A 12,131-nucleotide genomic window follows, 5' to 3' on the forward strand; every position below is an offset into this window, starting at 1 on the left:
CTCCTGGTCCAGGTACGACCAGGGATGTGGAAGGGTTGGCCGGTCTTCCTGGCTACCAACCTCCTGGTCCAGGTACGAGCAGAGATGTAGAAGGGTTGGCCGGTCTTCCTGGCTACCAACCTCCTGGTCTAGGTACAACCGGCTTTAGCTCTTTATTTATGAGAAGTTATTTATTTTCATTAATACAGATGTTCATTTCACCAAACTATTACCCGTAATGCAACTGCCCCCTCCATGTAGTAGTGCTGATCAACCTTTAAACATCCGCAGCACCTGTTTGTTTTCAATGTACCACTGGTGGTTCGAAATTGGAACGCACCATAAAAGGACGTTATTACTTGCATTAAACCGTCATAAACACGCTCAAGTCATACATCGTTAGAAAGCTTAAAGTCTCCTGATTCCATCGAGCCCACACACGAAGCAATAAGGTGACTCACAACGGTTATAATCATGTTCTGAAGTAAAGAAACACAGACAGATTCGAGTCTAATCGAGTGTGTTTCCTACCTGTCTCGACGTGTCTTTAATCACAGCGGTGAAAGATCGCCAAAGACTTGGTTTTCCTACATGCCCAACAGTCCAAGGTATTAGAATATCCAAGCCTTGTAATCCATAATTATCTGGTCCCCTCACAATCTTGTAGTTTCTGGCCAAGTTTTGACGTTCAGAAATCTAGATAGTGCATCATTTCTGGGTTTTTATTGATTGTAACATTTTCCCTGTACGGGCTAGAAATCATGTCGACACACCATTAGAATCTGTGGCTTGTGCAGACTCCAATGAACCTTGTTGCCAGCCAATAGCATCATTCTATCAAGAGATACACTCAAACTAAGCCAATGATATCATACAGTCCCCATTGAGCCCACGTGGGAAAGAATGACAGTAGATCCCACCAATTAGAAGATGAGGTCATAAAACTGGCATCCCTGTGTAGCCAATAAGAAGACGAGTTGATTGATATCAAACATGGCCAGAAAAAACTATTCCTGTGATCCCTTACAGCTGTCTGAAGGCAAAAATATGGCCTTCTGATGGCATTTCATCATTTCATGAAATTATGATTACTTATTTCTATAAATCTATGTATGTACTTCTTTCAGACATGTGAGTCTGAGATCTGTGAGTGATGTGGATGTGTTTTTGTATTTCAGAAGTTTTGTATTTTGCACTTTTTTGGCTTTTTTAGAAATAAGAAATAAGACAAACGAACAGACATATCTGCAGAAATACATTCATATAAAATCCATTTTATAAGTCATTTTTTTCTGGATTTGTTCTGTTCTAAGTTGAGACATGAGGCTAGGGTACTATTTTAGTATATAGCCCATGTGATATGCTTACAGTAGTGCTTTTTATTAATTTTAAAGATGATTTACTTGGACGGAAATAGAGATTCTGTGTTCTAACCTCTGTAGCTCTGTGTCAGTAAGGCCTAGTGTCACACTGCCACTAGAAACAACAAGTTGAGAGTGTTAACTTCCCAATGAACTCAGGGTCATCCCAGAGGGCCAAAGCATGTGGAAACAACAGCACTTTTTAAGGGTAAAAATTTATGCGAGAAAATCCTATACTTTCAAGTGATTTTGAAGAGGTTTTAAGAAAGAGTTCAGATCATAGAGCGTAAATATTACTATTATATTCATATATACAGTCTCTGTTCTGGATGTTATTAAAAGTAACACTAAAATAATTAGAAATAAATCCTGAATAGCAAACAAGTAGAGAGCACTCAACGACCCCCCCCCCCCCCCCCCCCCCCCCCCCCCCCATCCTGGAGTTCACTGACTTTAAAAGTTAAACAGAAAGACCACAAACTCTCACAGGAACTTCATGCTTTTATTGTGAAAAGAGACAGAACTCCAAACTAAAACATGACACAAGTCAACGGCGTTTCTACAATTTCATGATCACAGCTTCCATCTTATTTATGAGTACTTATTGTATAATGAAGTTTTTTCTGGACTAAAGATGGATATGTGTCTGAAGAGATATTTTATTTTGATAATCTTTTTCCAGCGTATCGGTATCCTGTGTGTTGGTCTTTCAGACCTTTTGTAGAGGAGACTATCTGTCCCCCCAGACCGGCCTTTAATGGATCCCATCAAATAAAACTATTGGGAGCGGAGGCCCAGTTTGTTTCTCAGAACAACTTCATCTGATCCCTTATGAATGTGCAGGACCCAGCTCTCTGGAGGAGAGGGGGACCACGGCGCCCCCTATAGGGGTTTTTGGTTTTATCTGGGAACAAAATGAACAAGGTCCATGGTGAGGGATCAGATAAAGTTCTAGATAAATATTCAGCATCTAATGCTCTATGAAATAGCCGCGAGGACAATAAGAACCAATCAGTTCTAGTGAGGGATTTATGAGGACATGAGTAAAAGGAGGAATCCTGAGTCTGAGGGGGATCTGCCTCCAAATGTCTGTTAGATTCATATCTTTCATATATGTTTGAGTGGTCTTGCCTGCTTTTGACCTGGAAATGGTCTTAGTCCATTTGTCCTGATCAGGATCTAAACAGAAACTGAAACCACGTCCTATAAATATTATGATGAAATCATAATTAGGGTCGTATAAATTTAGGAGTGACCATTGTTCTGAGAATATTCTCCAATTAATAAAGACATAACGTCCTGAGGGATCAATGACAGTACCAAGTATTTCCAGAGGTGTACTTTTACTTCTCAAAGCGGCCCCCCCTTCTGCCCGGTGAACTGGATTATGGCGACCCTACCTGCCCTACCCAGTCTCTCTTTCATTATTCATGTTCCTGCAAAGGGAGCTGAGTATCTTGTAGGAAAGAGTAATCTACGTGTAACTTTTTAAGGTATGTCAAGACCCTTTTTCTGTTAAATTGGCCCGTTCAATCCATCAACATTAAAGAAGTTCTCATTGGTCACGAGGAATCTGGTCAATCATCCTGAATCACTTCATTCATTGGTTAATAAATATAAACTGACATAATCCTGGACGTGTGATCCTGTCCACACTCAGCTGATCAGCAGTGATGGACAGGAGGTGACTCTCCGTCCTGCACAGGACACAGAGACACTGAGGAGCCACGAAACCAGAACCCAAACCCAGGATAGAGAGTCTGAGTGAATGAGGTGTTGAAGGTGTGGAGGTGGATCAGTGAGTCAGAGGAGACTGTGTAGAAGGACAGAGAGCCAGCAGGACAGTCTACATACACTGCTACTCTACCAGAGACACAGGAGAAGAGACGGAGGACTGTTACTCTGTTATTGTGCCTGACAGAGAATCCATCATCAGAGCAGCTCAGACTCCAGGACTGATCATTATATCCAAACCCACAGTCATCAACGTCTCCTCTCCTCCTGATTCCTCTGTAACTCACTGATATATAAACCCCTCCTCTGGTCTGGACCTCCCAGTAACAGCGACCAGTCAGACCATCTCTACACAGCAGCTGTTCCCAGGACTCAAACCTCTCTGGATGACCAGGATATGGCTGATCCTCCTCCACACGTGTCACCTTCCTGTTGTTGTCAGACAGTTTGAGTTTCCTGTTCACCGTGTTGGTGTCGACTGTGAGTTCACAGGAATCTGACGGAGAGAACGAGACACAACACAGCTGCAGTTATTAACCAATCAGCTCTTTGGTGATGACATCACAGGGTTGAATGAGTGATGTCACAGTATGATGAATGAAATTAAAAACACACTTACACTTCCTCAGACCTGGTCTCAACCATCTGACTCCAGCAGGCTCCACCCTGAAAGGAGGGGGGGGGGGCATTACATCACTCTCTCACAAAGCTTGGTTCTGATCTACCGAGCGCTGAGATTTACTCATTTATATTCATTCCTAGTTCCTGTTCTCTCTAACCTATCTGACTCTCTAAACATGTATCTCTCTCTGACCTCTGACCACTGGCTACAGAGTCATTATTACATGTTTCATATGTAGCCAATCAGAAACCTTTAGACTGTAACAGTGACATAAGGCAGACAGCTGGGGAGCCATCACTTAAAACCAGAGATTATTTCTAACATGCAAAATGAAAATTATCACCAGTCGTGAAGCAGACAATAAGTCTGTATTATTATATTAGTATGTAGTATTATATTAGTATGTATTGTATCAGTGCATAATATTATTTGGTTTGTATTGAGAACAAGTCAAGATCATGTTTGCTTCACAATCAACCATATCTACATTTCATGTTGATGCGCTACTATATATTCTTATTATTGTATTTTATCAAAATGGCCTCTTCAAGCTAAGTTAATCCTGGACCTTTCTCTGTGGAGTTCAAATTGATTTGATTCGAGGAAAGATGGGAACAATTATGTTTCTAAAAACCATAGACAGATATCTGCCCAAGCTATAGCAACTATGAACAAAGGGATTTATGATTTTAGTACCTGGAGATATTCTCCTTTAAAACTTCCTACACTAATATCTCCTTTATGTTGATCAGTGTGTGTACCTGAGAGTGTCCAGTCTCCAGAGAGGATCCTTTAGTTCTGCTGACAGCAGCTTCACTCCTGAGTCTCCTGGATGATTGTAGCTCAGGTCCAGCTCTCTCAGATGGGAGGGGTTGGAGCTCAGAGCTGAGACCAGAGAAGAACAGCCTTCCTCTGAGATCAGACAGCCTGACAGACTGGAAACACACAGAACAACACACAGGAAGCCTCTGTCAACACGTGGAGCCATGTGCTAGTTCTTTCTTTCTTTGTTGTCCAGGTACATTTTAGTCCAGATTTAGAATAATCTTTAAAATCATCTGCAGTATTTAATTATTCAACAAAAAAGCAAAAAAATATATAATTAATAAAGTTTATCGTATAAAGAGACACAAAGCTACATGTCAGCTGTTTATCAACTAAAGTTAGTCAGATATTAAATCAATTGAACTGATTAATGAATCCTGACCTGAGAGTCTCCAGAGTGCAGTGTGGACTCTTCAGTCCATCAGAGATCAGCTTCCCTCCTGAATCCTGCAGGTTGTTGTTACTCAGGTCCAGCTCTCTCAGACTAGAGGACTGGGAGCTGAGAACTGAGGACAGAGCTTCACAGCTTCTCTCTGACAGGTTACAGAGACTCAGCCTGGAGAGACAACAGGAAGTTATTTATTATTAAATCCTGTTATTAAAAGATAGCAGAATATATATTGATGAATAAATCCAACATACAGAGCTTTTTTGGAGGCTTTGACCACTGGCAGCAGCCTCAGAAGAGCCTCCTCTGAAGCAGAGTATTTCTTCAGCTCAAACACGTCCAGATCTTCTTCTGATGACAGTAAGATGAAGACCAGAGCTGACCACTGAGCAGGAGACAGTTTATCTGTGGAGAGACGTCCTGAACTGAGGGACCGTTGGATCTGCTCCACTAGAGAACCATCATTCAGTTCATTCAGACAGTGGAACAGGTTGATGCTTCTCTCTGCAGACAGATCCTCATCCATCTTCTCCTTGATGTACTCAACTGTTTTCTGATTGGTCTGTGAACTAAATCCTGTCTGTGTCAGCAGACCTCGTAGGAGTCTCTGATTGGTCTGCAGAGAAAGACCCAGGAGGAAGCGGAGGAACAAGTCCAGGTGTCCATTTGGACTCTGTAAGGCCTTGTCCACAGCACTCTGGTAGAACTGTGTTGATGATGTTTTTTTTCCTGACAGCAGGTTGAGTCCAGAGTTGGTGAAGGTCAGATGGACATGAAGAGCTGCCAGAAACTCCTGAACACTCAGATGGACAAAGCTGAACACCTTGTCCTGGTACAGTCCTCTCTCCTCTTTAAAGATCTGTGTGAACACTCCTGAGACCACTGAGGCTGCTCTGATATCGATGCCACACTCTGTCAGGTCTGATTCATAGAAGATCAGGTTGCCTTTCTGCAGCTGCTCAAAAGCCAGTTTTCCCAGAGACTTAATCATCTTCCTGCTCTCTGGACTCCAGTGCGGATCAGTCTCAGCTCCTCCATCATACTTTATGTTCTTCACTTTGGACTGAACCACCAGGAAGTGGATGTACATCTCAGTCAGGGTATTGGGCAGCTCTCCTCCCTCTCTGGTCTCCAGAACTGTAGCAGTGATCCAGCAGAAGACTGGGATGTGGCACATGATGTGGAGGCTTCGTGATGTCTTGATGTGGGAGATGATTCTGCTGGCCTGCTCCTGATCTCTGAATCTCTTCCTGAAGTACTCCTCCTTCTGAGGGTCAGTGAACCCTCTGACCTCTGTCACCATGTCAACATACTCAGGAGGGATCTGATTGGCTGCTGCAGGTCGTGTGGTTATCCAGAGGCGAGCAGAGGGAAGCAGATCCCCCCTGATGAGGTTTGTCAGCAGCACACCCACTGAGGTGGACTTTGTAACATCAGTCAGGATCTCAGTGTGGAGGAAGTCCAACGGAAGTCGACACTCATCCAGACCGTCAAAGATGAAGAGAACCAGGAACTCTTCAAACCTGCAGATTCCTGCTTCTTTGGTTTCACTAAAGAAGTAATCAACAAGTTCCACCAAGCTGAACTTTCTCTCTTTCAGCACATTCAACTCTCTGAAGGTGAATGGGAATGTGAACTGGATGTCCTGGTTGGCTTTGCCTTCAGCCCAGTCCAGAGTGAACTTCTGTGTTAAGACTGTTTTCCCGATGCCAGCCACTCCCGTTGTCATCACTGTTCTGATTGGTTCATCTCTTCCAGGTGGGGTTTTGAAGATGTCTTCTTGTCTGATTGTTGGTTCTGGTGTGTCTGGTTTCCAGGATGCTGTTTCAATCTGTCTGACCTCATGTTGATCATTGACCCCTGCAGCCCCTCCCTTCAGGAGGTAGATCTCTGTGAACATCTGATCCAGAACGGTTTGGTTTCCTGCTTTAGCAATCCCCTCAAACACACGCTGGAACTTCCTGTTTAGCCTAGATTTGAGTTTACGCTTAGAAACACCTGCTAGTCTTCCTGAATGAATACAGAACAAAGAAGATCAGTCGATGATTTATAAAGAAAGGGGAACATACTCAGACCATTCTCTGGAGACATTAGTAAACGTCCCATTGGTCCAGCAAGTTAAATCTTTAGAGAAATCCTCTTACTGCTCTGCAGACGGTCAGCCAGCTCGTCCTGCTTCATTCTCCTCAGGAAGTGCAGTGTGATCTTCAGAAACGCCTCTCTGGTCCTCCTCTGCTCTTCATCCTCACCCTCCCCCTGACTCTCTGAGCATTCTGGGTAATCTGGTCTCAGAACCTTCTGGATCTTCTTCAGCTCGTTCTTTACAAAAGTGACGATGTCGTCCTCCAGCAGCTGGAACAGAGGATTATATGAATGACAATCAGACTAAAATCATGGAAGCAACCATCAGATCCATGATGGACAGACCGAGGACCCTCTGGTCTGAACAGGGCAGCATGGAGATGATTGGGAACAGATTAGATGGAAAAGTCGTCGGTGTACACGTACAGACCCTAAAGATGGAGTCCAGGTATGTTTGATGCTGCTGGACAGGCTGACCACTGGGACCCTCTGAGCTCTCCTGGTCCACTCTAGGGAGGAATCAGGAAGAATTAGCTCCCATCATGTCTGTCCACACAGAGACACACACAAGGTAAAGGTCCTGTGTCTTAAAGTGTTGTTACAACATAGAATCAGATGGTTTCCCCTAACAGTAAAGAGTCGGTGGTACTGCTGACCATACTGTGGTTGTACAGAAGGAACAAAGAAGTCAACAAGGGCTCCAACATGGTTGTCCTGAAGGACTCCTGGAGCAGCAGACTGGGATCATGATGTAACTTAGATGGCCTGTTTGTATTTGGGGAGAGCTGCTGACCTAGACTGAGGATACTGTTGGAGGCTGGTTTCCTTTTATTTGCGTCCCCTCATTGATTTCTGATCTGACTTCCAACTGGCAAACCCACATCCAAATTTGGCAAGAATATTTGCGTTTTGAAAAATTTGGGCCTGGAGACTTGAGGGGGAGGGGGATCTGGTGATGAAGCCACTAACTGAAACTTGGCCTTACATGTCCGGCAGAAGTCTTGTCATGGCAAATAGGGCCCTGACCCAGTTGACACAAACACCTACCAAGGGTCGCTGGTCCTCCAGAGGGCAAGGGTTGGGTGCACAAGAACTTACCTGGAAGGGTAACTCTGAGGAACACACATCCCAATCATTTTTATCCTAGCCAATGGCTATGGGAGATTTAAAATGCTTTTTGATGGGGCTAAAACACCAGATCCTATTGGTCCAGACCAGGTCTAATATTAACCTGAGATCTACAGTTGAAGACCGGTCTTACTGGATAGCTTTCACATGGGAGAATATAAATACATGTGAAGAAGATAGATGCTGAAAATAAACTTAAAAAACTTCTCTGGAGACAATATTATAATATTATTAACAGCTGACCTCTTTCCAACAGAGGGTTGTTGATCTTTAAATTCAATGAGACGACAATTTGACCGGTCTCTCTTTAAGGACACACAGCTGGGTTCAGGTCCAGCAGAGTCTGGTCTCTGATGGATCCTGTTACACAGAGAGTAAGACCAACAGGGATGGAAATTCACTTTTAAATATTCAGACACAAAAACTGCTGGAGATGCAAGCAGCAACTAAAACAAGAATAACACAAAGAAGTTCAATGAAATATACAAAAAACTGGGTTCAAAAGCTCAAACACCAGAGAATATACAGGACCAGACCAGATCCAGTATTTACCTAAAGTCAAGAGGTGAAGACTGGTTTAACTGGACAGCATTCAGATGGATAATATAAATATATGTGAAGAAGAAAGATGCTGAGAATAAACTCCAAAAACTTCTCTGGAGACATAAAAGTTAAAACATGACTCAGCAATATTATAATATTATTAACAGCTGACCTCTTTCCAGCAGAGGGTTGATCTCCTTTAAAGTCAATACTGAGATCCTTTGACCGGTCGCTCTTAAAGGACACACAGCTAGGTTCAGGATCAGGATCAGGATCAGAATCAGGTTGGTCTGGTCTCTGATTGGTCCTGTTAGAAATACACATTTATTGAGGGCCATGTTCAGTAGTCTCTTATAGCCAGACCTTCCTCCTCCACAGCTCTGCAGAGGAAGGTCTGGCTAGTCCTCACAGCGTTCCTGGATGGGAGAACAATGAGCCCTGGTTCATCAGCATCTCTTTAGACCAATCACAATCATCGTGGATGGGGCTAAGCGCTGGACTGCTGCTCAATAGTCTCAGGGAGGAAGTTGTTTTGGTGGAACATGTATACGTTCAGAAGTAGTTTTAGTCGTCAACCAAAAACTCAGATTGGACAGATAGTCTAGCTAGCTGTCTGGATTTACCCTGCAGAGACCTGAGGACCAGGTAACCATAGTCCACAGATTGGACAGATAGTCTAGCTAGCTGTCTGGATTCACCCTGCAGAGACCTGAGGACCAGGTAACCATAGTCCTCAGATTGGACAGATAGTCTAGCTAGCTGTCTGGATTTACCCTGCAGAGACCTGAGGACCAGGTCACCATAGTCTCAGATTGGACAGATAGTCTAGCTAGCTGTCTGGATTTACCCTGCAGAGACCTGAGGACCAGGTCACCATAGTCCTCAGATTGGACAGATAGTCTAGCTAGCTGTCTGGATTTACCCTGCAGAGACCTGAGGACCAGGTAACCATAGTCCTCAGATTCGACAGTCTATCTATGAAGAAAGCTCGTAAGGGGCAAAGAGAAGAAACCGGCTGGAGAAAACGACAGAAAGTCCTCAAACATAGTTAAAACCTAAACTCTGTACAGTGTGTCTACTGCAAAATCAAACTAGCTTAGCACGATAATAAAGAGATAAAGATAACACAATTTGTTTATTAGTCCCCAATGGGGAAATTACTGCACTACACTCTGTGTACACACTTTTGTTAGTACTCACACACAGGCCTGACATACACACACATGCTCAGGACCTATACATGGAGAGATGTCAGAGTGGGGGGGCTGCCAGCTGAACCAGCGCCCTGAGCGGTCGGGGGGGTACGGTGCCTTGCTCAAGGGCACCTAGCAGTGCCCAGGAGGTGAACTGGCATCTCTCCAGCCACCAATCGACGCTCCAAACTTTTTGGGTCCATACGGGGATCTGAACCAGTGACCCTCCGGTTCCCAACCCAACTCCGTATGGACTGAGCTACTGCCACCCCCATATAGCCCCCAATAGCTGCCCCAAAAGCACAACGTCAATGCTTCAGCATCTCAACGGAAAACATTGAGTCTAACTTAATCATCCATTCTAAAAGGGGAGCAACAAAAGTGAATCATGGAGTCGTACGGAAGATGTAACTACAGCAAACACAAAAACTACAATCTCTCTCCCTCCCTCCCCACGGAGAAACAGCTTATCAACCATCTACTAGAATACATGTAACAGAGCTATGTGACAGTAGGATTAAATATATGAATGAAAATAGGTTGAGTATAGCTAAAATTAACATAGAAACATATATACAGATCAGTCTCAGGTTGAAATGTGTAGTTCTGAAAGTTAAGTTACACAACTTAAGGGCTTGTTTCTGTATGTTTAATGTGTGATGTAGTTTGGTATTGCATTTCAGAAAATCTTTTATTTAAAAACTATGTAATATGGCATTAAACATACTTAAGATAGTTTTTGAGAGATGATGCTGTAAGCACTCTTTGCGTCTTCCTTCTCTCCTCCTCCATTTTAAATGGCCTGTCCTTTACAGGTCTCCTTGTTTTTAAAGTGGGGGTCTCTCCGTGGACCGATGACTTTTAATGAACCCACAGCTGGGCTCAGGTTCAGCAGGGTCTGGTCTCTGATGGGTCCTGTTAGAAAGAGAGGAAGATCTCCAGAAACTAGAAGTTATCCAGCAGATAATAAAGAGTGAAGCTGGTGGCTGTATGATTTCTGTCCTTCATTATTACATTACATTACATGTCCTTCAGCGGACGCTTTCATCCAGAGACACTTACAACTGAGAGACAAGGCAGAGGTCCCACGCCTCTGGAGACACTACGGTTACAGGTCCTGCTCAGGGACACATTGGCTGATGTATGGCAGTGGGAATCGAACCCTGATCTCCTACACCAAAGGCATGTGTAATATCCACTTAATCTTTCTGTCCTCTAATGGAGACAAGACTCCATGAAGACTCAGTCTCAGCTTCCTGTCCTGGGCCTCCTCCTCCACACAGCACTACAACAGTCACAGAGGCATTTTATTCTGAAAGGCTCCGGAGGAAACAGTAGAGTCCTGTTGGGTCTGACTTCCTGCTGGTGGAGACGAAGGTTTGATTGATTTGGGGTAATATATGTAGGAATATATATGATAATATATAATCTATGTAGGAGGAACTGCAGGAGCTTTTAGTCAGGAAGTTGAATGTGAGCAGGAAGCCTCATGGTCGGTGTTATCTCTCCAAACTATCCGCTCCAATCTTCAATGTTTAATGTCTTTGTTCTCAGTATGTGGAATAGATAGGGACATACTCTTCTGATATCTCTGGTAATTACTGTCAGAAAGTTTGATGTGCAACATGTTTATTTTTGATGATGATTGATAATTCATATTAGACTGACGGTATGCTTCAGTAAGCTTGGTTGCCACTTTTATCTTATTATTAATGGTTATGCCACATGTAAGTATATTTTAGTTTAGATAAACCATAAAGGTTATACTACGTACACTGTATACGTTACGTGTTTCCTTTATTTCCTCTTACATGTTAACTAGCCTGCTGTACATGCTACTGCAGTACAGGGTTATGTAGTTATGTTGTTTTTCCAGTTATCATTGTATAATGTCTGACTCATTAATAAATATAAATGAGTGATCAGTGTGTTTCATCAAACAGCTCCACCCTTTGGAAGTCTGAAAAAAACTGGCTGCTGTATGACAGGCGTGTTGATTCAAATGGACATACACACACCCACACCCACACCCACACCCACACACACACACACACTAACATGTGACCAGGTGTGCTGGCTCCCCTAATCAGACAGGTTGGTCCTGTTAGCTGTGTCTCTGTTACTGATCTCACACACACACACACACACACATACACACACACACACACACGCACACACACACACACACACACACAGTTGTGTCTGGCTATCTTTGTGGGGACCAGTCAGTGACATAATGCATTCCCTAGCCCCTAACCCTAACCTTAACCATCAAA

At 43.5% G+C, this 12,131-nt stretch overlaps 1 protein-coding gene and 2 long non-coding RNA genes across 7 annotated transcripts in view; 2 read left to right on the plus strand and 1 right to left on the minus strand.

Moving 5' to 3' along the window:
- LOC117953932 overlaps positions 1 to 12,131 on the plus strand; it is a 68,061-nt gene that overhangs the window by 26,664 nt on the left and 29,266 nt on the right. The window contains exon 2 of the long non-coding RNA XR_004658714.1: positions 2,844 to 2,854. This is a non-coding gene — a long non-coding RNA (uncharacterized LOC117953932). The remainder of the gene's footprint in view (positions 1 to 2,843; positions 2,855 to 12,131) is intronic.
- LOC117953906 (NLR family CARD domain-containing protein 3-like) overlaps positions 1 to 12,131 on the minus strand; it is a 46,323-nt gene that overhangs the window by 13,455 nt on the left and 20,737 nt on the right. For 2 of the 5 annotated variants that reach the window (XM_034887328.1, XM_034887330.1), the window contains 7 exons: positions 10,739 to 10,770; positions 8,835 to 8,949; positions 8,363 to 8,479; positions 7,422 to 7,500; positions 7,054 to 7,261; positions 5,164 to 6,919; positions 4,904 to 5,077 (listed from right to left, as the gene is read on the minus strand). In XM_034887328.1, coding sequence (XP_034743219.1) covers positions 4,904 to 5,077; positions 5,164 to 6,919; positions 7,054 to 7,261; positions 7,422 to 7,500; positions 8,363 to 8,479; positions 8,835 to 8,949; positions 10,739 to 10,770 — 2,481 coding nt within the window. Of the gene's footprint in view, positions 1 to 4,903; positions 5,078 to 5,163; positions 6,920 to 7,053; positions 7,262 to 7,421; positions 7,501 to 8,362; positions 8,480 to 8,834; positions 8,970 to 10,582; positions 10,663 to 10,738; positions 10,771 to 11,804; positions 11,812 to 12,131 lie in introns of those variants that run through there. The other 3 variants (XM_034887332.1, XM_034887334.1, XM_034887333.1) reach the window with 3 other exon arrangements.
- Positions 5,066 to 12,131, plus strand: part of LOC117953938 — a 14,625-nt gene continuing 7,559 nt past the window's right edge. The window contains exon 1 of the long non-coding RNA XR_004658721.1: positions 5,066 to 5,095. This is a non-coding gene — a long non-coding RNA (uncharacterized LOC117953938). The remainder of the gene's footprint in view (positions 5,096 to 12,131) is intronic.

This window comes from Etheostoma cragini, chromosome 12 (assembly GCF_013103735.1).
Source record: "Etheostoma cragini isolate CJK2018 chromosome 12, CSU_Ecrag_1.0, whole genome shotgun sequence".
In the NCBI taxonomy this organism is placed as follows: Eukaryota; Metazoa; Chordata; class Actinopteri; order Perciformes; family Percidae; genus Etheostoma; species Etheostoma cragini.